Raw genomic sequence first — 26,428 nt, forward strand, 5'->3', positions numbered from 1 at the left:
TGTAATTTGACTTGGCATGTAAGCTTGGGTTGTGCAAAAAGAAAAGAGGGGAAATGTTAGAGAGCATTTTGGGCAGACACTGTGGCCTATGTGCACAACCCTGCAGACAAAAAACAATGGACATTCCGTGGATTTAGAAGCATGCTGCCCTTGGACAGCCAGCAGGAGAAAGTTTGCCAACTGCATCCCAGGGAAGAGGATGTGAAAGAACATGGTCTGAAGATTCTAACAGAGGATGAGAAGATGTTCTGCTGATATTGCTGACAAGCTGAGCTACACGACCAAGACATGTTCAAGAAATAGTCTTTGTTTTATGTATAAGTGCTTTGTTAACCAATCAGATACTTCCCCGTGTCGCTTGAACCCTGGAACCATATAAATGTACCCTGAACCTAACAATAAAGGAGCCTTGATCATACTTCTATGAAGACGCGATCTTTGATTCTGGAGGCTCCTCTTCCTTTTTCCCCCTACCCCTACTCTCTCCTTCAAGAACTTTATCCCTTAATTATTCCAGAAGAACCCAAGCTAAGGAAAATGCTTCAAAAAAAAAATGCTAATGAAATGGTTGTTCATCAAAACATATTACAGGTTCTAAAATTTCTTACTGAAAAAAGTTTTCATAATTTCACTGACAGTGTGGTCAAACAACATATTACTTTGGTCTATGGAATTACAGTGAATAGCCTTTCACTGTCCATCTAAATAACAAATGCAAAAAGCTATTCAAAATCCTTGATAATGGTGGATGTACAGCTGTATTACCATTATACCTCCTCTTCCACCTGGTTTTCTCCCAATGAGCAATCTCACATTTTCTGATCTTCTGAAGTGCAAGACAAGGTGAGGGTTTTCCAGCTCTTTCCTGTAAGATTAGTTCCAAATGGTGACACTTGCCATGAGGCAAGTGTCAAGGAAGACTCTGAAATATTTAGACGGTCTAAAGAAATACAGAATTTTTTGAGATGCTTTATCTGTTTGCTTTCTGAATTTTCTGATGTTTAACAAAGATGAAATTTTCATGCAGATGCTGAAAACATTCAGGAAGAATTTAGCATGTACCTCATGCTAAATTTAGCATGTACCTCACTGCAGGTAAATCTGATGCTCCAAAGCTCTGGATGCTAATTTTTGAGAAAAAACTGCATCTTTGTTTTTATGATAAAGAATCTGAATTTCTGTAAGCTTTTAAATTAAAAAACACAAGGAAACTGCTAGAGCCCAGGGAATTCTAAACAGGTGCAGAACTTAAAAACTTTCATGATTTGAAAAACATGGTGGAGTGTTTATCCATACAAAAAAGTTCCAAAATCAGCCTTAAATCAGCCTCAAGTTAAAAGCAAAGCTTTACTGCATACTTTAAGCATTTGGGGCTGATTTACATAAACAAACACAAATTTGAATATTTATTTAAATAAACAAATTAAACATAATTATGGTAGCTATAAATTGATGTCTGTGCCTCAAAGGGACTTTGTTTTCTTCTTCTGCATTGCAGTCATTACTTATGTTTACCACTCCCATTGCTTCAGAAATTTTGGCTTATCTTGGTTCAGGAGTCACTATTGGTAATTGCATCAAATTCTGTAGATCTTTCTTATTCATTACTCCCAGAGAACTGCTACCACAAACTTAGACTTAAGAACTGCACAGTAAACTAAGGACAGTTGGTCTAAACTTTGTTGTTTTCTCAAGTTATAAGGTAATTTCCATGCAAGTCTGTTACATTTCTGTTCCAGATTATTCCTAGAAGTCTAAATAAAAAGCCAAAGAGAAAGATCTGTTACAAAGATGTCTACAGTTTGCTTTAAACACTTAACAAAATAAGTAGTAGGACCATTACAATGCATTTCATATAAGAGGCAAAATCCAGCAAATCTAAAAATGACTGTTTATAAATGTCTCTCAGAAAATATGCCATCCCTATCTTTAATACATGTATTAAAGTAATGGCAGAAATGTTATGAAAAAATCCAGGTCTAATATAAATTTTACGAAGTGTTTAAGTATTACCATTCCATACAAAGTCAGAGTTAATTAAAAATCTCTGGAAAAAAACCTTGGTTTTCTCTTGTTAAATTATATTATTAGAAATCAAAATGTGGTCCTCATGACCTGATTTGCAGTTCGAGTCATATTTTCCAAAGATGGAGCTACCAAGTAGCTAAATACTTAAATCTGCTCTGCTTTTTCCCTGACAATTAGCTTGTGATGCAAATTCTTGTTATTTCTGCAATGTTAAACAGGAGCAGAGAGAGGGGTATGCGGGAGAACCACTGAAAAGAGCAAGACCAGTTCACATACACTGTTCTTCAGCCAAACAAGGGAACAAACCATGCCTTCCCAAGGACAAGTATCAAAGAGAAGAACAATCCAGAGACACAGAATGTCTTGGTGCTGCCTCCAGGATTGTATAGCTCTGCTTCCAACACAGTGCATGGCTTGAAGTGCATTTAAAACCTTTTTAAGTAGCTCTTCAATGTATTCACCTGGAACATGCCAAGCAGACAAACACATAATATCCTGGAATTGTTCAGAAATATGCTTTCCTAGTCTGATGAGCAACACCAACTATCGTACCTGCAATCCTCCTGTAAGCATAAACTTTAGTTGTAGGAGCATTTGCTGAGGCATAGAAGGTTTGTGCATGTGACCTATTGCAGACAAATCCTACAATATCTGCAAGAAACCTGTTAGCAACCCACTTGAATGAGCAAGCTATCGACACATCTGAGAAACACACAAAGAGCTCTCCAGCAAGCAGCTTTACAGTCTTGTGGAAATTATTCCTTCTAGATGGGTCAGCACTGTCAATCATTTTGCAAGATAATCCTTTCCCTCTCACATCCACATCAGTCTGCCACTAGAAAGATTAATACTCAAAAAGACACTGCTGTAGTTTTTTAATCCTCCCAAGTAATTGAGAGTCATATCTATCATGCATATGATTAGAAGTTGGCTGCATGAGCTTTTATCACAAAATAAGTCCAGAAAGTACAAGTGTGCAGAAAAGCAAATTGCTGCTCCAGACCATAAAGGATCTGTCCATAGCCTAACAATTGATGCAGCCCTATTCATGAAATTCTCAACTGGAGAGTCAGATTTCTAATTTACAGCGGGGACCTGAACCTGACATCACTGATGCAGCTGATGTCTCTTTACACCGGCAGACAGGCTCAAGGCACCAAGTTTACAGAATACCATCCATTCATCCCATCTATAGGACACAGATAATCTTGAGAAACTGAAGCCTACAGTATAAATAAAACCACCATGCTGATTAGATCAGACTTTCAGCTTGTCCATCTGGGGTCTAAGAGCAAGATCCAGATTCCAGATCTAATTCTGAATAATTGGTACAGATTCTTTAAATTGTAATTCTTAAAATGCATAACATGACTCTCAAAGATAATTCACCTTCAACCTCCTTCATGAAAACATTGTTTTAAGTGGAGTGTTTGTAAATATATCAGCAGCTTCAAGGATGGTGGGCATAGTACCGTGCCTTGCCGACAAAAACGGTAACAACAATTAACACAGTTTATTTATGTTTTTTTTTAAAATCTTTATTACTGGTCTTACTAAACTAAGCCAAACTACATCAAATGTGGGCTTTGTGCATACTGCACATGTCTTGATGCTCTGGATTTATTTGTACAGCTGTGAAATTCTCAAATTAACTATCTGTCAGGAAAAGTAAAATACTGACAGGAGACCATGGAGAAGAAATGCAAGTCAATGGGAGAAAATTACAAAATGGCATAGTGCAACATTAATTACTCTCATTGAATAGCTGCTGCTATAATAATAAGCCTGTAGTTTCAAGAAAGTACTCCATTAACACCAGTACAGGTAGTTTCAACAACCTACTACTATACAAATCTTGAGCATTTATTAAGATTGCTGCTAGTCATTTCCTTGTATTTTAAAAATAGACATTATAAGATATATTACTCTAAAAATCTCCAGAAAGAGAAAAAAAATTACTTAGAAAATACCTTATATAGTCACACTGCACTCCCAGTTTAAAAAATCCATTTTAATCTAAGACTCAAAAATTTTGTCTGCTTGTAGCAAAGGATCAGATACAACATCAATGCTTTCAGAATTATCAGGTTTTGAAGCATGGTTTAACTGCTTAACAATGAAGAACATTGTCCTCTGGGATTTGCAAAAAAATCCTGGGACTCAACATCTTCTGAAATGAAGAATTTTTAAATGCTTCCTCTTTAGAAACTGAAATGCTTTTAGTATCTTCTTACTGAATATTAACCAATCAAACAGCTAAGAAGGTAGAATCATGGAAGGCACAGAGTACCTATTATGATATCCAAAGGTGCTTATTATGGCATTAGGCTCACAATAGCAACATGCAGAGGCTGCCTAAACAGCACCAGAGGCTGCCAACATCACTCTCCTGAAAAACAAATATCAAAGTGGAGTGTGGCCCAGGTGGTATTTTTAGATACAGGGATTCAGTCCTAAAAAGGCTTTCTACAGAAACAAAAAATCCAAATATAATTTTCATTTCTTTGAAGTTTGACTCTTGTGATTGATTTCCCTTTGTCCACTGGCACAACTAGCAGGGTATTCATCCCCAGGAAACAATAACATACAGAACCTATGAGTGACCCTTCTGCTTTCTCAAGTTCTAATACATTTCAGCTATAGGGACTTCCTCCTCTGGGTGGGGTTTCTGTGCAAGCAGCCTTCCAAAAGATCTCTCTTCCAATACCTAATTCAGTATTTACTTTTAAATTTACTCAATTTAAAAACTCCTTGACAAGAATTTTCCAACTTGTATGTAAACAAGGTCCCCCTTTTTCTTGTTTGGCTTTCACCAGCTTCCCTCTATGTCCCATAGTTTTTGTATAGAAACTGACCATTTACCACATCATACCACACCATTCCTGATTTTGCAAGTTTGCATCGCATGCTCCTCTTTCTACACTCAAGCATCCTAACCTATCCACTCACTCATAAAAATAAACTCCATTATTTCCTTCATGCATAAAAAGTTATGCCTTTTTTGCCTGCCTCTCACTCTTAAGGAAAAAAGACTAGATCTTCACCACAATCCATTTAATCTCCTCTTCAGTCTCTTAAAGCTCTATCCCCAAAGTCACATTACCAGTAGTTTCCTATGTATTTTGAAAATGTCCCCAGTATCCACAAGTGTTTCCACATGACAAAAGAAGGAAGTGTTGATATCAGCAAGACAATCTTCCTTCCAGATTTGGAAAACACAATATTTTGGGAACTCCTTTGACATCTGTTTTCTCCATTTACTCCACATTCAAAATAGCTGATGCTGGCCTAGGGGATTCCTAAAATCTGAAGGAAGGCCAATGCTCACTAAGAAGAAAGGGAATGATACAGTTCAGTTAACAAACAAACTGCAAACTGACATTGACTTGCAACTTATTGCACAAGCTATTAAATCAGAAGCAACAGGATTTAACCTGCTATTTTGTAGAGTATTGCAATATGAATTTAGGGAATTATGGCAAAAAACTGAGGAGTCAGTGCATGTAATATTAGCTTTTAATGTCTTCTTAAATCTGTTGCTATTGTGGCTTAACTAGCAGCCCCAAAGAGCTTCACAATGAATTCATGATCAGTACTACATATCAATCAGGGCAGGATATATCATCTTTCTTTAAGACAAAACTAACCCCAAAATATTATATTAAGCTTTTCCATAGGAACAAGTTCACACAGAAGGTAAAACTGCTTATGAAAACAGACCAGCTTGTGGAAGGCCTCAGTTAAGATGACACACACGCCCTCCATTAACCATCACGACTTCCTCACTCAGATGCAAGCTGGTGCAGCAATCAACTGATCCTCCTGACTCGTTTTATATCAACTGCTTCTATCTAGAAAAATTCAAAGTTACATATAGGGATAGCAAAGTCTGCTATTTATTTTGACAGAGGCTGAACTCAATAGAAATCAGTAGCTTCTCCCAGCTGCCAGTGAAGCCATCAGGGTACCTCAGTGAAAGAACATGTTTCTGTTATCCTGTGCAGAGCAAGGGTCAAATGGCTTCAAAGTTCCACATATATTATTAATGAAATGCATAAAAATTATTCAGGGGAGGATTGTGGAATTCTTTCTATGCTAAATTTCATACAATATTATCTCTTCATAAATGTTCTTGGTACTACAAAGTCAGATTGCCCAAGAGTGCTATACAGGGAATTAAAATCTGAAAGGATGAATAGCTCCCTAATAGTATACAATGACACAAATCTGTTATTCTGCAATTTATTTGAATTCTTACTAAGTATGAAATAACATACACTGAGAAAACAGTAATGAGGTAGATTTTTTCCCTTTAAATGCATTGTCAGTTGTACCAGCCTGATAAATAAAGACCAACAAATCTAAATAATGACCACATATGGGACTGCAAATGTGTCATTGCCTTCTAATGTAACTTAGAACACAAAAAACAGTACAAGTAACTCTTCCTTCTACCTAGCTAGTTCCTAGGCTCAATCAAGAAGACTGTCCTATGTGTTTTCTCACTTGAAAACTACCATGACACTTAGATGAAGACAAGCCAGACTATATCATGAAGAGGAACTCCAAAGCCACCCAATACTTCTACTAAGGAAGACCTGATTATAATTCAAACTAGGAAATATGAAAGAAAATTTCTTCTACAACAACAATTATGAACTTGGAACCAATAATTACACAGGTGCAACCAACACAAGACTGTCAGTTCTCAGACCAGCTGATAAAATTTATGCCATGCCCTAATTTCTGCTACACACAAGTTATGAAACATCGAGAGCAGAAAATGCTATATGATTTCTGTTCTTAACCTCTTTTTTACCTGTTCTTTATTTGCTCGTTTTAGCTTTCAAGTATGATGTACCTGAATGCAACCAGAAAAAATAAGAACAGTTTCACACTGAATGTGTTAACGTGTCAACCATTTAATTCTACTTCTCCAATGAACTTGCTACACTCTTGAAAGTTTCCCAGTAAGATTGTCCCATGAGAATAGTTTAAATTAGAGCAAGGTTGTGTTCAAACAAATCCTTAAATGGATCCTTCCAAAATTCCTAATTATCTTCTAAGCTTCACATTTTCCATATAACTCCTTAGACTCTTTACTGAAACCCCTCCCAGCACACCAAATCCTTAAACTCTAGGTACCAAAACTAACTATAGAGTTTCATTATTGGTCTCCCTAGAATTGTTCTTAGAGGAGAAGACACCTCCCACAGCTACTTAATATAAAATAAATACAAGGATCACATTTTCGCTATTGCCTACCACATCCCACTGCTAGATCTGGTTTATTCTTATTCTCCACATATTACAAGTACTTTTTGTTTTGCATAGACACTTAAATAAATACCAAATAAACATTATTTCCATCAATTACATATTGCAATTTTTCTACACAGAGCAATTACCTCCCCACCCATTTGCAGAATCTCCACACATAAAACCTCTTAACTTTTAAAAGGTTTAAAAAACCCTCAGTACCAAAATGGTCAGATACATCAGATACTGATATTAAATGCTAGAGTGTTGACCAACACTTACTTTGCCAGGCTTGTTTGCATCAAAGCTGTTTTCTTTAAATTTCTCCTGCAGGGTCTCAGCTAACCGGCAAAGCAAGGCACCATTATCCAATTTCTCCATAAAGGTTTCTGCTGTTATTTCTCTACCTGAACATCAAACAGAAAGTTAACATGTCAGAAAGCATGCAATGGTACATTTGTGTAAAAAGAGAAATAAAAACAAAAAAATACTGAAAAAAAAAACTTGCATTACTTGGAATACTTTATGAATAACCTCAGTACTACTTTACTGGTAGATATACAGCAAATTAGGAAAAGAATCCCATGCTTTCTTTGGGAAGGCATGTGATATTTGAAAAACAGTTCTAGCATATCCAACCCCATGTATTTCACTATACTTATGAAGATCCAGTGTTTTTAACATAACGTATTAAAAGAGAGAGTACAGCAGGAAAATGGTTTACACCAGTATGCATGTGTAGTTATAGCATGAATTGCTAAGAGTTGATTTTGTAACAGAAGTAGAAAACAATGTCCAAAAGGAAAGGGTGGTATATTTTTAGTAGACTCTTAAGTTTTGATCCTGCAAGAAGTAAACAAGACAGTGACTGCCGTGCTCCTCCGAATGTTCTTTTTCAGAAGTCAAGTTAGGTACATAACAAAACAAGGGAGAGTAAAATTTCATGTTATATATCTACTTGCCACACAGATCAAAATTTTCACTAAAAGAACAAACCTAAAATACTCTGCTTTTAAACTATATCAATTCTCATATCATGCTATATGACAATACTTCAGCTGCCAGGAAATGTCCTCTCTTCTACAGCAGGCCAGACAACCTCGCAGAACAATGTAATTACATCCCTCTGGAAGAGGGGATCACATGTTCCACGATGTGATTGCGCGCTGACCCCAGATGGGAAGGGAATTATTTACCATGCTAGACTAAACTTCTAGGATCTTAACATAATTTTCAGTAAAAATATTCCTATTTCCTATCGAAGGTTTTTTATTTTCACATTTCTACTGAAAAATTTCCCTTTACTTTGGACACTACATTGGCAAGCCACTGTATTTTTCAGCCCTTTTAACTTCCACTCATATCAAGAGAGCATCAAGGAATAATTCTTGTTCTTCCAATTATGACAGCATTTTTTCCCTCCAGTATTTAAATATGCCATTTAGGAAATAACACTACTAGCTCATTTTTCATAAGCTGTTACACAGCATGCATTAGCAACAATAGTCTAATGTACCAAAAAAGAAAAAAGAAAAATATTTAAAAACTGAAGCGAGACTGGTTCCTCATCCCATCCAAGTCCACTTCTACTTCCATGAGAGGTCTGGAAACTGAAAATATTAATCTGTTTGGAACAGGTTCACTGCAACTTTTTATCAAACAAAATAGGAAAAGTAAAGCTTTCCCATATCTTTTTGCTAAGAAGAGAGGGGGAAAAATAACATTCAAAAGTAACAAAAATGAAGTATATGCATTAGTGCTGAACTTCTTGCTGATACGTTGTAACCTGATACTCCATGTCACAATACTGAAGATAACAGCATTATAAAGCAGTATGATATTAAAAATGCTATAGGAAAGCTGATTTCTCTAGGCCCTTGACTGAAAACTTTGAGATACCTTAGCATCCTTTGGGCAAAATCCAAAAACGTGAGTCTTTTCAGTTTGGTAAGTTAAGATAAAAACAATAAAGATGGTTGCAGCAAAGCATCTTCAGATACAGCTCACTTCGTTTTTCATTGAAGCTAAACTTGTTTTTTTCCTAACACATTTTAATTCAGAAATATCCTTTTAACATGAACATTTTCCTTTTTTTTTTATTCCCACTTAATTCTATTTGCCATGTAGCCCACTTTATAGCTCCTGTATGCATAAATGACTTCTCCAGGCAAAAGAGCAGCAGTAGCACTGCAGACATGCAGAGTTAGCATATGCCTAACAGATAATATTTTTGCCATATCTCCAGATTAAATGAAGCCAGAAATGAAACTATAATAGCCCAAACATTAAAAAAAACCTGAGCAGCTCAGCATCTCAAAAGACTTTGCCACCATTCTAGCCTACATATTTTCCCATTTTCCCCATCAGCATTTTTATAAAATGCTCTAAATCCACTAGAATGCCAAATTTTAAAAATAACCATGCTTCAGGAACTGCTTGAGTATTACTTTTTATAATACACTCCTTCTCTTCTAAAAAAATTATTTCAAGTATCTTTATCAGACTAAAAATTTTTATTTTGATTTGCAACACATAATTTTTTCACAAAAACAAACCAACCCCCCCCCCATGTTCTACATATCTCTTCTGTCCTATGATTTATAGATGCATAATTTCATAATAATGGAATGTAATAAAGCCCTTAAAACTTATTAAGGATATTTTCTTTTTACAAAGATATAAAAAAAATTGGTCATCTTCTTCTGCTACTTAACAATATATTTATATTATTTTAAGTGCTGAATTGCATTAGCAGTTTGGTCACTGCATATTGTACACTAAACTGGATTATTTGAGTTCTATTTGCCTTTATGAAATCTGAAAGAATGAGTTTTGCATTGAACATCTGTCTCCAATGAAAAGTATATTAGGTGTCAGCTTTCAGTTCACTGTATTTTATGGCTTCATAAGGTGGCATTTCTTTGCTAAAACAGACACGCTGACATATTTAACAGTAGAAATGTATTGATTCAAGTAAGAGTAATGTTCATAACCTGAGGAAAAAAATTGCTCCATGTATTTGTATGGAAAAAACATCAAACTCCATTAAAAATGTACAACTCCCTCTATAATTACAAGAAAGCAGTTGCAATGTTTTTATAGAATGGTAATAACATTAAGTATAATAAAAAAACAACACTGAAAGTATGAGAAGAAAATCCAGGAATATGAAGGCTTTCAGAAAACTCTCAAGTGCTGCCTACCCTCTCTTTTACCACAACCACCAGATTCCCCTTAAAAAGTCAAAGAGCTGCACCTGAGCACCCACCACTTGCAAACTGTGAGCAACTATCTGTAAGGTCACCCAGTCCTGGGGGACCTAATAAAACCAGACTGGAGGTCCATGACAAAATAATGGAAGAGAGTTCATGCCTTGGGTGTGTGCCCAAGAAGTTGAAGATAAAGTTTTCCTCACAGGTCTCAGATATCCAGAGCCTTCAGAAAAAATAGATAGACTTAAAGAGATAGACCCAGGTACCCAAACCTAATCAATTTCTCTATCACACTTGGTGTAATAACTACAGTGCAACTCACTCCAGCCTCACAATTTCCTGCTGGCCTATTTTAATTGCCTATTTTGTGTAGTAACACAAAACTAGTAGTTTAAAAATAGAAACATTTCACTCAAGTGAATCTCTGAAACATCTACAATGCTGAGACACTATTGAAGCAATTGCTCCTAACCCTCTCAATTCACATGGCATATAAATGCAAGAAAACAAAAAATAAAAATAATATTAAAATATAAATAAAAAAGAAAAAGAAAGAAAACCAAGGCAAATGACTATGCATATACAGAACTGGTTCTTTTCTGACAAGATTACTCTGCTCCCTACAACAGCTGATAGTAGGAGAAATCATTTTGAAAACATTGAGACATTATTACTTACTTGAAATGGTACACATAAAAATTCCCAAAGGCATGCTGATAATAAAGAAAATTATAAAGCAACTCAACTAAGTAAGAAACTATATCAGAGCCAGTAGAATCACTGCAGGTATCAGTAGTGTGAATATCTTGATACTCAGACGATTAAAATCTATATTTCCCACTGGATGGATCTGAACAAACTGATGTTGAAAAATACACGTTCTGGTACAGAATGCTCTTAGGCAACAAGGTGAGCAACAACACTGAGCTGGCACAGATTTAATTCAGAATCAAAGAAAGACAGTTTTCTTGCAGAAGACTCACCATTCTCCAACTTCAAACTGTACACCTCCTTCAACCTTTTAAATACCTAGCCTTGTCTTCAGCTTGATGCCTCTCCTAACATCCACACCCCTGTTCCTTTCCTCCAAGCCTCCTTCACTTTTGCACCCAAGCAACTTTTACATGCATCAAACAATATTCAATGTTTATGTGCGCAGTTTCTCAGCATCTTGCATTCCCTGGCCCCTCAGCTATGAGCTTCTGAAACCCTCTACTGTTAAGCGGCCTCAGGACTGAAACCTTGGAACCCAACATATGCCTCAGGTGTAGTCAGTCCCAGTCAGTGCTAAATGAAGCTGGATGGAATAAAAAGACAATAACCTTCTGCAGATTGTAAACAAACTCTGTAAATGGGGAAAAATATTAGAGGTCCACAAAACTGCCAAAGAGGAAACAGGGAAACCATCTCTCTGTACCTGTCCTAAAGTATAGGCTGGCAAGGAGACCCACTCCTCATGTCAGCTTTTGCAGACCCACAAAAGAAAACAAGACTAGAGAGTAAAGCAGACAAGCAAATCTTTCAAATTGCCATTCTGCCTCTACTAGAAGACTTCTGTGGCCCAAGTGTGCTAATTCCCATACGCAGCTTGCTCAGGGTGGAATAGCACTTTTCAGTACCCACAAGAACATTCTACTAAAGCAAGTCTTTTACACAATCTACCAAACTTGGAGTTTGTCAGAAGTGAAAGCATTCCCAAATGCTTCATTAGCTCTATACCTAATAGAAACAAGGCTCAGAGATCATCATGACTGGCAAGTCAGCTGGGTTAACACATCTCGTTAGCTTTGTCACCACCACTCTTGACTGAGACACCAAAGCTCAAGAGAGAAGCAAGGACAGGAGACACAACATCTATGGCTGCAATCTTCCTTTCCAGCAGACAAACCACAACACTGACATGTCCCACTTTGAAAATACTCCAATGTACAATATCATGTGAGTTAATCCTATCTGACACATGGATTTCATCTGCAATGTCCTTTTCTCCATCCCCTAGAGTATAGACAGCTAAAATCTATTCAGCAATGGAGCTGTAAAGATGAACTGTCCTCTCAGAAGCTCTCAGTTTCTCTGACATGGTTCCAAAAAATAATTAGCAAAGTGCACACACAAAAGTACTAGTGATTACTAAACAAACACCCCCACAACAATGTCCATGATAAATTAAATATTGAAAGTCTCAGGATTAAAAATTCTTCCAGTGTTATTTTCCAGCCACACCATGTATCTCACTTTTCTAATTTATCCATTGGGTAAGGTCAAATTCTAGCTATGCCTACTTTCTATCTGATATCAAAACACTTCATTCATATTATAAAGTGCATTATCCCAGAAATGTTTTCCAGTTTGATTTTGAACCCACATCAGGCTATGCTGCTGCAATACCATCACCATTCCAACTTCCAGTAACACTGTATAGGACATAAGTGTCTCTCCACAAAAATCTCTTTAAAAACCATCACTTGATCAAACTACCTCAAAGAGTTTCAGCCCTATATTTGCCTAAAATACTATTTTTTTTAAAATCTGTATTTCTTTGAAAAGATTATGTGTCCTTGTTGAGTCCTAGTACAGATGAATGACAAAAATATAAATGCAACAAAAGTTAAATTAAGATAAATGTTATGCATAGTAAATGAAAGTTAAATGTTAAATGAAGTTAAATTAAATTTAACTTCAAAAGTTAAATGAAATGCATATTAATTTCCTTTATAAATTGAGAAATCCTATTGCATGAAAACTGCAATAAGGCCACTTACAATGAAGCCACACAAGATACAGACACAGCAAGCTAGGATGTGGACACACATAGTATTATCTGCTCTGTGTTACTAGCACATCCATGCATGTAAAGATCTACTGACCATTAATTCAAAACACATTATTTCTTTCATGTAGACAGGAAAAAAACCCAAAAAAAACCAAAAAAAGCCTTCCATATTCTTCTATCTTTTTGGATGCTGAAAAATGCATGGTGTATATTCATTTCTATTTTAATGCATGCTCACACATACCTTCTCTACTTAAAGTTTATCCAAATTATGCAGTAATTAAACAAAATTTGAATTCTGAGTTAATATACTCTTACAAATAACAATTATTTTCATTCACACTTCATTTATTTTGAATATGAATTTTAACTTAATTGAAATATTAATTTGAATAACAATGTCTACATAGGAATTCAAAGCACTCTAACAAAACACTTTCATTTCAATTCATCAGCACAAAACTCTGAGAAAAGGAGAGCTTGGTGCAAGAAGGTGTGGGGGAATACATTAAGCAAATGAACTGTATACACTGCTTAATTAAAAGAAGGTTGTGCCCATTGAGTTCTGCAGTGCAGAACTTGGTGTCCATATGAAAAATCAGATATTTAATTACAGTTGGCATTTCGGAACCTCCTGCTGGTTGCTACTTTCTTGCTCAAAGGGTGACCTCATTCCTAAACTTTTCACTGGGAGAACTCTGTCACAAACTGCAAGCAAGCTTCTATTTGTTTTAGAGTGGATCACTAAAACTTCATTGTTCAAAACATTTAAACAATATATTGAATCCTTAATGGAATGTGCTGCTTCCAATTAAAAAACCAGTCACTTGGATTATTGTCTTGTGAGAAGTGGAATGAAAAGTTCCGAATTTTGTTCTCGTTTTTCATAGACAATTTTATATTCAAAACACATTAATTTAAATGGAAGTACCATACAAATAAGTCATTTAAAACACCTGCCACTTTTGCAGTTGTGGATTCATAACTCAACTGAAAAAATAGGTATTGTCTACCTGCAAAATATTGTGTTCTATTGACATTGTGCTTATTGACCACATCTGTCCTAACATAAGTGATATTTCCTTTTCCTTCTCTTAAAAAAGAGGAAATAGAGCAATAGAGAATGTGCTGATGAGAGACAATGGATATACTGTTACTGTATGACATCACTGAGATGGATTAACTACAGCATTTGCCATGACAAGACACTGCCCATGTCTCACCAGAACAAATTTTCAGAATTTTTTTTAATTAAATAAATTCTCCAAAACCATGCACACCAAATTTTCTTCCAAAATCCCATCAACTAAATTTCCATGTAAACATAGCTTCTGAAATATTTTTCTTCTCTTTATTTAATGAGAGGAATTAGTGGCATGTCTCCCTTAGCATGAGGTATCGCCTAAGTAATCTATTTCTTTAGTAGTATCCTCTGTATTTACAGAGATCACATAAAAGACACTTTTCCCTGAGTGTTCTCAGCAAACAACATACTATTTCCTGGCTCATAGTTTCTAAATTCCACCTTCTTGAGTAATTTGCACATCTCAAAGTATTGTCCCTGGGAGGAAGGAAAGAGACAATCTCATTTGCTCTTTCTTATGTTTTTTTTTTTTCTCAGTTTTGGTTTGCATCCTCTTCTGACAACAACAAGCTTTGTCTTCACACACCAAGATGCACACCAGTAAATCTCCAGGTCCCAGCTAGGCTAGGTCAAACCCCTCTATGCACAGGCTACCACAAGTCTTAGCATGCATTGCCTTGGGCAGCAATCATCAATTACCCGACTGCTTGGTCAGAGAAGAGCTATTAAATGGTTCCTTCTGATCAAGACAGTCCCTACACCATACTCTTCAGGAGGCCTAGCAATAAAAATGGAAGACATAGGTGAAGGCAGCAATTAATATCCTTCATCTTAGTGGTATAGGTACAGAAAACACATGAAAAAAAAAATTAACGAGGAAATTTGAAAGAAAACTAAACACAGAATATATAATGTTCAGTTATGTTACTCACAGAAACACAATGGAGGTAAATTACTTGTTAGCTTTTCCAACCTTGCTAATATTTGTCTTTTATGATGGTAGCTACGTAGTCATAACTTTATTTTAGAAACACAAAGAAATCTGAATTCCCAGCTAACAGCTTAAAGAGTTCTCACACTACCCAGTATCTGCATTCCATCTTATTGTACCTTACCCAGTAGGTTTGTGAGCCAGAGGGCCAAATCCTCTTTCATTGGCAGCAAGTTGGCCTCGTGTCTACTTGCAAGCCACTGACTGTACTGGTGCATGTCAGAGAGACCAGGCCCACGTGCCTTGGGGCTCAGGGCAGTGCACATGGCTTATCTTGTCGTCCCCTGTTTACAAAATTATGTAAAAAGAAAAAAAAAAAAGAAAAGAAAAAAGTTATTCATTACACCAATTAAAGTCTCACGTGCTCCATTTTCAGAATTGTAGAAAATAATCCCAACCAGAATGTAATCCCCATCTCTGGAAGTGTTCAAGGCCAGGTTAGACAGGTCTTTGAGCACCTGAACCATTTTGTGATTCAATAATGACAACAGTAATTATGTGCCTAAGAAATCAGATATTAGACAAACAGAGGTGGATCTAACACATGGTTGCACACACTAGTGACCAAAACTTCTGTTTTGATAATGGATTTTTTTAATGTGATTAAATCATACAGGTAAATGTTAACATCATTTGTACTCACCAAGCTACATGCCCAACACAACAAAATGTTCTGCAAGTAATTATTAAAATCAAATCAAAATAAACATTTTGCACAAAGCTAACAACTCACTATGGTGCCTGACCCAATACCCAATAGCAATTCAGATTAACTGGAGAGCTTCAGAGATTTTTGGATCATGCCCAGGAAAAACATGGCAACAACCAAATTACACTCCTACAGCAAATTTATTAACAATTAATAAATGCTGCAACCAAATGGAAACAGTGTATTCCACAGCTTGAAAATTATTAAAGAAAAAACTACACCAAATATATTGACTCAATAGCATTATTGCTTCACAAGCAGCAGAACAGCTAGTGTTGGTCACTCACACTTGCCACTTCCCAAATTCTCCTCTGCTTTAGTGATGACTTACTGAAACTTTTCAGGTAAGACAACTAATCTTTAACACACATGATGTATTAAGTGTTGTCAGTCACTGGAGCCACTGCTGTTAGAACCACTGGACCTATCTCTATGTCTGAAGAACACACTAGTTCTCCACCTGTGGCAGAAATGTGCAAGGTTATTTTCCCCTCTCTGAAAGAATCTTGCAGTAATTGTAGCGATGAGTTGAAACCCTTCCTTGCCTGGTAGGCTGTAGCCCACACCAACCAGCAGACACAAGGTCTTGTAGAGGTGGCACTAGACAGCCATTAAGTGAATGTGAGACCCATAAGGAATGGTCCTTTGTCTATTCTCAACTGCCTGGTCCACACCAATTGGAGTAAGACATATCAACTGCCTTCAATTCATCAATCTGCAAACACTTTCTCTCTGTCCTTCACATATCTTTCATACCAGGTAAGAGATATTTGTGACCTTGAAAACAACATGAGAAAAAAAGAACAATTTATTATACTATCCATTATGGCCTGAAACCAATTTCTTTGTCAAAAAAACCCCAATATTTACTAAATGTAAAAAAGAAAAAAAAAATCCTTTCCATAAAATTGTGCTGTAACTGACTTTTCCAAATGTATGCAATAGTATTTGGGATATCTTAATACTTGCATTAAAATACTCCAGCATTTTTTACCCTACTCTGTGTAACTAAACTCCATGTTTGCAAAAAGGTCTGCATAAGCTCTTTTTGACAGTACCTCACCCCAAGTCCTGAAGTTTAGCTTGCCCTTGAGATAAGGCACAGCTTTCACTACAAATATACTTCTTACTGAAATTAGACAAATTTTTCAGTTGGGGAGAAGCAAAAACATACATAAAAAAGATTTATTCTCTTGTATAAACACATATTTCTGAATTATGAGTAGATTTTACATTTTTCTAACAAAAAAAATCCTTATGCATCAAAGCTTCTTTGAAGGCAGTTTCTTTTTAAAGCAGACTAAAGTACTTAACTTATGCACAGCTCTGTTGTGAAACTGACTTTGTGAAAACGTCAGCTTGGATTTATAGCTTCCTGGTTAATTAAATTCAAATCATACCTGCTCATTTAGGGCAGGCTGCAAGGGAGAGGAGGGAGAAGACTTGGACTGTTAGCTCTGCAAAAATCAACCTGGATTGTCACTCTCAAAATAGATTGATTCAGACTAGAAGCTACCAACAGCTAAGGAATTTCAATGAAAGTATATCTGAAGTTTCTCTAAGTTACTCAGAACCACATAAATTATTCTTTCAAATCACTGCTTCATTTTGGATTGAAACAGAGGCAAGACAGATAGCTGACACAGCTGTCACCAAAGATTATATGGGAAAGATCAAGTATTTATCACATACTTGCCTTCCAGAAAGAGCCGCCAAGTAATTTGGACCACTTACTGGGATCTACAACCTCCACTGATACAGTGAGAGCCAGAAGTGAAATAAGCTTTGTTTTTTTTCCTCTTGAATTACCTCTCCAATGATAGTGGTAAAATAAAAAAAAAAAAATCTTATTCCTGAGTGTATGTATCTAAATATTTGGGAAAATCCTGAAATCCTGCAATTTGTTTCTCTTTACGTACAAATTGGAAAAATACAACAGAAAAAGCAGAACTATTTCACTAAAGAAACCAGTTAGATGCTGCACCTCTTCACTGGGAAGGATTTCACATTTCATACATGCATTGTGGAGGGAGCAAGACTGGATGACACTTGGAGGTGCCTTCCAACCTAAATGTATTGTTATTTTATATTTCATGGATGCTCAGAGCAATATGAATCATGAAACTCTACACAGGGTCTGCCCTGCTAGAAGGGTAAAAATTGGTGCACACACGCTGAGCTGGGTTGTGTCAAGAAGGAAACAACAGGCAATACCCTTTTCTTTCACCCTATTTCACCACTTCCAAGACCATGTATATGAAGTGCTCTATGGGGCTAATTAATCACCAGCATTATGATATGGCTGACAGTCGTCCAACACAATACAGGCTGCTGACACTGGTGGGGCTGAAGGAATTCTATGGTCTCAAAGCCACATTTCTTTAAGACAAGACAAAACAGAAACAAGGCTTCTTAAACAGCTACATGGAAGCAGTCTGGGCTTCCACAAGAGTCTGTGGAAGAAGTACTGCAGTCTATTTACACTTCAGGCCTGTTTCTGTGGAAATGCAGAGTAGAGAATTGGGGGAATAGGGATGTTATTTCAGTTTGTCTCTAAAATACAGCATTGTCTTTAAGTATATTTCATATTGACCCAACTCAACAATCAGGCTGTGTAAAGTCCTAAGAAACTTTTGAGACTCATTCAGAGAAGAAAAGTGGGAGAACAAAGATTTTGGAGGATGCAAGGTGCTTCAGCCTCTTAGTAACTCTGATAGTATGAAGAAAAAAGAGGGACAAGAAAGGTATTCTGAGTTTAAGATAGTTTTCATAAGACACATCCTCAGAATGAGAAACTGGAAAGATAACAGAAGCCAGATAGACAGGTGACAAGCCTCTAGAAGGTGAAAATGATTAATACATTTCTATATTGGGACTAGGTCTTCTTGAAACAGTAGCCCTGAATGAAAATAATGTATGCACTAATTTGTCAAGTCGGCATGCAAAGTGAGGACTGAGGAATGATAAAGTTAATGCTGATGAAGAGCCTGACGAATCACAGATAAATCACATACAAAACAACCTTATCTCTGTGTAAGTTTTCTTTGATTTCATTTCCAAAAAAAACCCAAAATTTTTCACTTCTCCACTACTTCTCTGAAAAACTACCCTACGCTTCAGTAAAATCCACAAAATTCCTACACTGGACTTTTAAAATCAATTGTTAAAAAATTAAAACTCAGCTTTCATGGAGCAGGGTATCTCCTCCCACAAACTCTCTAAGTTATACTGGAGGTCGGTTATCAATCTGCAAGCATCAGAAACTTTCAATATCCTTCATGCAAACACTACTGAACTTGTTAAATTCAACATAAGCCTTCAAAATACTTCAGTACTGAAGTACCCAAGTTTCAATAAAAAGTTGTCTACTTCACCAATTGTAGATACTTATTAGAACTTCATCACACAGTAGCTGGGATCCACGACAAAGCCAAAATGCGATAGTTCTGTGAAGGTGACAGCAGTGGAGTATTAAGCTCCTTCAAGTTCTGTTTGAAGATTCTTTCTGTAGTAAAGGCCAGGCCCTTGCCTCATCACCCAGATACCTTCAAATGTCTTCCTTAAAATGTCTTAATATATTTATTTTTCAGTGAACTGAAGAAAAGTTTGTTGACAATTTATCGGTGAGGAATGTGGTCAGAGAAATGGACTCACTTGCATCAGAGGTAGACAGCAGCTTTCAAGGATACCTCACCACAGCTGAGGCAAGTCACTGGCCCCAACAACTATTTCATCCTTTCCTTTTGGCAGAGAAAGTATGAACAAAGTAGCCAAAAAATATTGGGTTTCCTAATCTCACTACTTTCTAACAGCAACATCAAATCACCATATATACAGCTGTTTAAAACTAGCCAACACAAACATGTCAAATATTTTATAGAATGTTACACTTCTCTGTAAACTGTTGAGGCTGACGTGATATGCAGAAGCATTTTCAAAACTTACCTCTAAATGCTTTAAAGCAACTGATTCCCCCCTACTATTCAGAATGTAGATGAGGAACCGTCTTTGACTACTTTTCATCCTGTTTTGTTACAGTTCATATTTATGTGCACAACCCTTTTTTCAGCCTCTCTCAATAAGAGAATGATGTCTCAAATTCTTAGCCTTATTGTCTAGATGAAGAATTCAGTGTGGGATGGTTTACAGTACACCCAGAAATGTATCAGATTCATTTCACTAAAAGGTCCTATTTCTTTCTGCTTGCTCCTACTGAACAGTGAAGTTCTTATTTTGCTTTACAGTAGTGCATTTAGTTATCTGTTTATTGCAGTTCATTGCTTGTATTATGCCAGCAGCATAAGCTTACACTATCTGATGATTGTTATCAGTGATCATCAGGTGAAAGCAATGAGAATCAAACAAGTGATCTTCTGTTTCTACTGGCTTTTGTTGGGGTTAATGGGTAGGAAAAAGAATCACGAATGATACACTGTACTCAAAACACACAGGAAGCAAAGACTGTTTAATCTAGAAAGTAAAACTGGATGCACAATGAAGCACTCACAGTTGCAGATCCCCAGATTGAATTCCCTTTCCTATTCCAACTACCCTCCTTACCTGTAAAATTGTGATTATTTTCTTCAACCAAGTATAAAAATGGAGGAAAAAATGTATATATAAAAGCTTGTATATATGATTAGATATACATACAAAGAAAATACACATGCTCCAGCCTGCTAGATAATAATATAAACCGATATGTTTTTACTCCAAATTACCTATCAAGTCCCAGCATATATGCATAACAGCTTATACTGAGTAGCTGCTGGCAATGCAGTGGCCTCTGTACCACGTGAGTTTCATTGTCACTTCAACCTGGTTCCCAATTAAATATGCATTAATTCTCAAATAAAAAGGGGCTTGAACCATTTCCTCCAGTTTGCTCCCACATACAATCCTTCCAGGTCAGGAATGAAGAAGTCTTGCTGAGTCACTTGCTCTAAGACTTGACTTAAGAATTAGCATGGAAGTTAAGTATCCAGTGAAACAAGCATTTTTCTTTGCATTCGGTTAGAAAAGAATGAAAACAAGTTAGAAGTGTCTGTGGAGGGGAAAAAGAAAACATCATAAAGCAAATGCAGAACTCCCTATAGTGACCAGTCAAATCACCTCCAATGCAGAGGTCCTACATGATGTGCCCTTTGCATCATAACATGTGACAGGGACACTGTGCATAGACATCAAGCTTGGCCCACCCAGGCACTACTGCCCAGCAGGCAAGTTCATTGACTGGCTCTGTGCAGTTGGCAGCCAAACCAGAGCTATCCAGGACTGAAGAGCTGCACATATGCCAGTTCAGTGGCCCAGCTGCTCTACAAAGTTGGAACAACTGGAACAGAAGATGTTACAACTCTGCCTCGGACCCTGGGTTCAAAGACTCTTTTTCATAAATCTTATCAGGATTAAATATGCAGGCTTGAAGCTTGTGCAATGAAATCTGTTATAACATGACTGAGGAAGCATATTAGCCACCAGTTGTAGAAGAAACTAAACATCATACACACAACTGTGCAACTGCTTTACTGTCAGGGATAGAGGAAACAGACAGCTACTTAGACAAGATCAGCAAGTTTTTCTGTGAAGGAACTGCAACTTGAGCAGTAGACTGTACATTGGCTTTGACAGAGGGGTATCAGCTATAAATACAGACAATCTCCTGCTGTCTTAGAGAGAAGGTAATGCTACTGGAAAGCAGCCAGCCTGGAAGGAGAGGAGACAGAGGATCAAAAGCCAGAACGGAGCTCATGAATGTATCTGGCAAGGGTCTCTGCTGGATCTCCCTGCTAATTCTAATCACCTCAAGCAGATGGAAAAGAACAGAACTTTTGAAATTTTACTGGAGTTTAAGTGGACTGCGTGCACCATTCACTAACTGTAACAGCAAGCTGAGTGCAAAAAAGGCATAAGATTCAGTGTTCATAAACAGATTAAGTTGCAGAACAAAATGCATAATTGTGCAAGCAGAAATGAAGCTGCCCACAATTTGGGACCCATATTGCAATCACCACCTTCACATCATCAAGTGCCAGTTTTATAGACATGGCAGAACCAAGGATAAATACACTCACATTTTAAAACTTACTTCAGTTTTCCTGTCTCAGTGTTGACATATTTTTCAGATTTGGAGAGTATAACATCAGTTCACAGACTAAAGGTTGCTCTTATTTTTCCATACATATATACTAGGTGTATATACACACATACAAGCAGAAAGAGGGAAAATATGAATGGCTTCCTTTGAGAGCCACAAAAAGAACTAAAAACTTTACATTTTTTAATGTCAGGAAACTGTTCCCCATGGTGAGATCTGCTAGACAGTGGAATGACTTTCCCAAATGAGACTGTGAAAGCTCCCTTTCTTGAAATGCTAAAAATGGACTAAAAGAAGCAGCAAGAAAAAACTCAGAGACTTGCCCCTCACTGTTAGATGTTACTTAGTCAATCTTTACCATCTTCATTTCCCAGTTTACTACAGAAGAGTAATCACTCTCCTTTTGCCCTTTTACATACATAAAAACAAACACAATAATTTTTAAAGTCATTCTGCTACTGCCTTGCATATTTTCTCTTCAAGAGGTATTTGCAGAGCTTTCCCTTCTATAAGAAACAACAGGTCATTCTTGTCTGCTTTATCATACAGGTAACTTACATGTACTCGTAACTTTGCTCACTACTATAAATGAGCAGATAAAACATAAGCTGACAAATGCAGGCAGCATATCTTTATAAAGAAATTTAATTTTTCTAGATATTTTATTATCCTTATAAACTATACCACAACCAATTTAGCCCAAAGTTTCTGAGTTTTCCCAGATTAACTTGGAACATACTGTACATTAGGAGCAGGGGGAGGGGCACTGAAGGGGAACCACCATCTGAAACTCATTAATCAATTAGAATTTTTCATGGCTTGCATCAAAATGTGATCTACACTGATAGAGTACATTTTAATCACAAGAAGCCTTTGTCCTTTACATTATTTATACACATTGCAAGTGTGTGCAGTACTTCGAGGGGAGGATGGAGAACCTGGCACAACAGCTCACTGATACCTTATACCTGTAAGGCCCTTGGACTGATGCCAGACCAAAACAAAGTTAACTGCACTTAAAAATCTGTTCTAATCATTGGAAGCCTAGATGTTTTCAGGACTATGCCTAGTAGAAACAATTTTATTGCCTTGATAATGTCTCCCTTACCAAAAGGCAAGCAGAAAGTCTTTCACACTCAGACAGACTGAATGCTCCTAAAGCAAAGCTTTAGGAACATTCAATATCTACTTGCTCATGAAATTGTAACTTCTGGAAACTGAGCCTGATTCCTCAGGCTTGAAGTTGATTCCTCTTTGCATGGCTCTTACTGGATGTTTTTCTGATTGTCTAAGCAAAATAGCCATTAAAAATTAGTACAAAAGAAGTTTCAACCTCCACCAGTTAGCAAATAAAATATATATTTAAACTGAGATAACACATCTGACAAGGAGTAGGAGTGTCTCTTGCTGTAAGGACACTATGCAGACAGTACTACATGCTGACTTCCAACCATCAGCTTTGCTTTTAATTATGATGTTCCATTTCTAAATCCTGTCCTGAAATTAGTGTTAAGTTCAACTGAGAGGTGTAAAGTAGAGTTGAATAGGTACTGTGCACAGTAAGTGTGCCAATTTAAATAAGACTGTAGGTAAAATAAATAAAGTGACCAAATAAGCTAGCAGGATAAATTAAGTGGCAGCTAGAACTTGAGGATAGTATTGACTCTTCAGCACTTCACCACCTTCATATAATTTTGACCATGGTTCCAACAAGAGCAGTATAATCCTGATAGATGGCTTATGGCACCGTACAGCATGAATTCAGGAATGTCCTATTTAGAAACCTCCTATTAAATCACAATCCACGTCACAAAACCCTCATAAAACTGCTACACTTGGCACAGCATCTAATTTGCAATGAAACAAAAAAACACATAATGCACATGGAAAACTAATAGTAATTCGTTCATTTTTCATTGCAAAGCAACGTCAGAAGTGTGTTGAATCTGCACTGGGGAGCCTGCAATGCATCCGTCCCGTGTCCCAGGAGCTGAGCTCCCCTGGGAGCGTGCAGAGGCAGCAGGCTCAGATGACACCATTGCGCCAGGATGCACACAGCAACCCTAGACAGGGACAGCAACCTTCATTCCTTACACGTACAACGTTAGCGAAGAAACAGAGCCTTCTTAAAAGTGAAACTCCGTCCTCGGAGATTTGAATTTAGAGCCTGAAGAGGAAACCGAGAGTCCCGGGCTAACCGAGGGCGGCTTTTGGCACAAGAAGGGTCTCGTTCTCTTGGCTCGGGGGGCGGCGGAGGGGCGAGCTGCGGCTGCCTGCGGGGCTCGGTGCCTCCCGCCCGCGGTGCCGCAGCCCCGCCGGCGGGCGCTGCGGACGGACAAACCCGCCCTCCCCCTCTCGCACCACCAGCACCCCAGGGCTGCCGAGAGAAGCCATAAAGATAAACCAGAGGTTGGGGCCAGGGGTGAGTGCACAGTAAGAGCCACCCCCCATCCCTTCTCACCCGCCGCGGAGTCCGATGCGTTCGTCCTCCTCGGGGCCCCTCCACAGTCAGGCTGAGCTAATGGCTTTGCCATGAGCGCTGGAAGCGCTGCTCCCAGGTCTGCCCCTCGGGGGCAGGACCAAGCAAACCCGCCGCAGCCCCCGGCCCTCCGCGGGATGCCCAGGGCAGCCCGCACCCTCCCGCGGTGAGCCCCGGGAGAACCACGCGTGGGCCTCCGCCACACACCCACGCACATTCTCATTCCGCCTCCGCCATGCTTTCAAACTCCCACGGTCAGAGAGAGAGGGAAAAAATCCACACCGAAACCCCCCGAAGCCCCACCAGCAGACAGCGGCAGCAGCCACCCCCGTGGTGCCCGCCGCCGAGCCCCGCTGCTCCCCGACGTACCCCCGCGGCCCCCTGGACTGGGAGAGCAAGGAAACAAAAGCACCTACTCCCCACCGAAGAGCCGCCGGGCAAAAATCACCTTCCCGCTCCGCTGCGGCCCCTTTCTCTTTAAACTCGAGAGCAGCCGGCGAGACACGCGAAACGCCCTCAATTTAAAGGAGCCCGCGTGGCGAGCCCCGCCGCACGGCTGACAGCGAGCCCGCTGCACGGGCAGGCAGGGCTCCCACCTCGGCCGGGGCGGGCAGGAAGGCAGGCAGAGTTCCCACCTTGGCAGGGAGGGGGGAGCAGGCAGGCAGGGCTCCCACCTCGGCTGGGGGGGGAAGCAGGCAGGGTTCCCACCTTGGCCAGGGGAGCAGGCAGGGCTCTCACCTTGGCTAGGGCGGGCAGGAAGGCAGGGCTCCCACCTCAGCTGAGGGAGCAGGCAGGGCTCCCACCTCGGCCGGGGCGGGCGGGCAGGCAGGCAGGCAGGCAGGGCTCCCACCTCGGCTGGGGGGAACAGGCAGGGCTCCCACCTTGGCAGGGATTGGGAAGCAGGCAGGCCAGGGTTCCCACCTCAGCTGAGGGAGCAGGCCAGGGTTCCCACCTCAGCTGAGGGAGCAGGCAGGGCTCCCACCTCGGCCGGGGCGGGCAGGCAGGCAGGCAGGGCTCCCACCTTGGCCAGGGGAACAGGCAGGGCTCCCACCTTGGCAGGGAGGGGGAAGCAGGCAGGCAGGGCTCCCACCTAAGCTGAGGGAGCAGGCAGGGCTCCCACCTCGGCCGGGGCGGGCAGGCAGGCAGGGCTCCCACCTCGGCCGGGGGGAGCAGGCAGGGGTCCCTCCTCGGCCGGGCAGGCAGGGCTCCGGGGCTCGCTGCCCTCGCTGCCCTCTCGCCGCCGTCCCCCCGAGCACAGCTGGGCGGGCTGGGAGCAGCCGCGCTGCCTCTCCTCATGCTTCTGTCCGCTCAGCTCGATGCTCTCTTTGGGAAACCCGGCTTTGGTTTTGTTCGGTTGGTTCGGATTTTTGTCTGTTGTTTTGTTGTTGTTATTGTTTTGCGGGGTTTTGTTTGGTTGGTTTTTGGGGTTTTTTTTGTGGCTGGTGTTTTTGGTTTGTTGTTTGGGTTTCGGGGTTTTTTTACACTTCCCCCTCCCCCCTCATTTTCCCCCATTTTTTTCTTTTTTTTTTTTTTCCCCCCCTCTCTGACACCGATTTCCTACCCTTGAGCAGTCCGCATTGACTGAACGGAAGTTTAATACTTGGTTTTTTCAGAGGGACGGCAAACGCAGTTCACACTGATTTACCCTTGAAATGCTGAGGTATTGTATTACAGCCCTTGGCAGCGAGTTGATGCTTAGTTCCATTTATCTTTTATTATTGCTCCCTTTCCAAGACTCGTGGTTGTGGAAATGGAAAGAAAAGAAGAAAAGAAAATGTCACATCCAAGATAAAACTCTG

General features: G+C 39.0%; 1 protein-coding gene across 4 annotated transcripts in view; it reads right to left on the bottom strand.

The window, feature by feature from the left end:
- Positions 1–25,292, bottom strand: part of GAS2 (growth arrest specific 2) — a 93,407-nt gene extending 68,115 nt beyond the window's left edge. Inside the window, exons 1-3 of one of the 4 annotated variants that reach the window (XM_064426200.1) lie at positions 25,046–25,274; positions 15,472–15,631; positions 7,570–7,694 (exon numbers count right to left, since the gene is read on the bottom strand). In XM_064426200.1, the coding sequence (XP_064282270.1) occupies positions 7,570–7,694; positions 15,472–15,613 (267 nt within the window). In that variant the 5' untranslated portion in view covers positions 15,614–15,631; positions 25,046–25,274. Of the gene's footprint in view, positions 1–7,569; positions 7,695–15,471; positions 15,632–25,045 lie in introns of all 4 variants that reach the window. The other 3 variants (XM_064426202.1, XM_064426201.1, XM_064426203.1) reach the window with 3 other exon arrangements.
- Positions 25,293–26,428: the final 1,136 nt, after the last annotated feature.

Source organism: Passer domesticus, chromosome 6, assembly GCF_036417665.1.
Source record: "Passer domesticus isolate bPasDom1 chromosome 6, bPasDom1.hap1, whole genome shotgun sequence".
NCBI lineage: Eukaryota > Metazoa > Chordata > Aves > Passeriformes > Passeridae > Passer > Passer domesticus.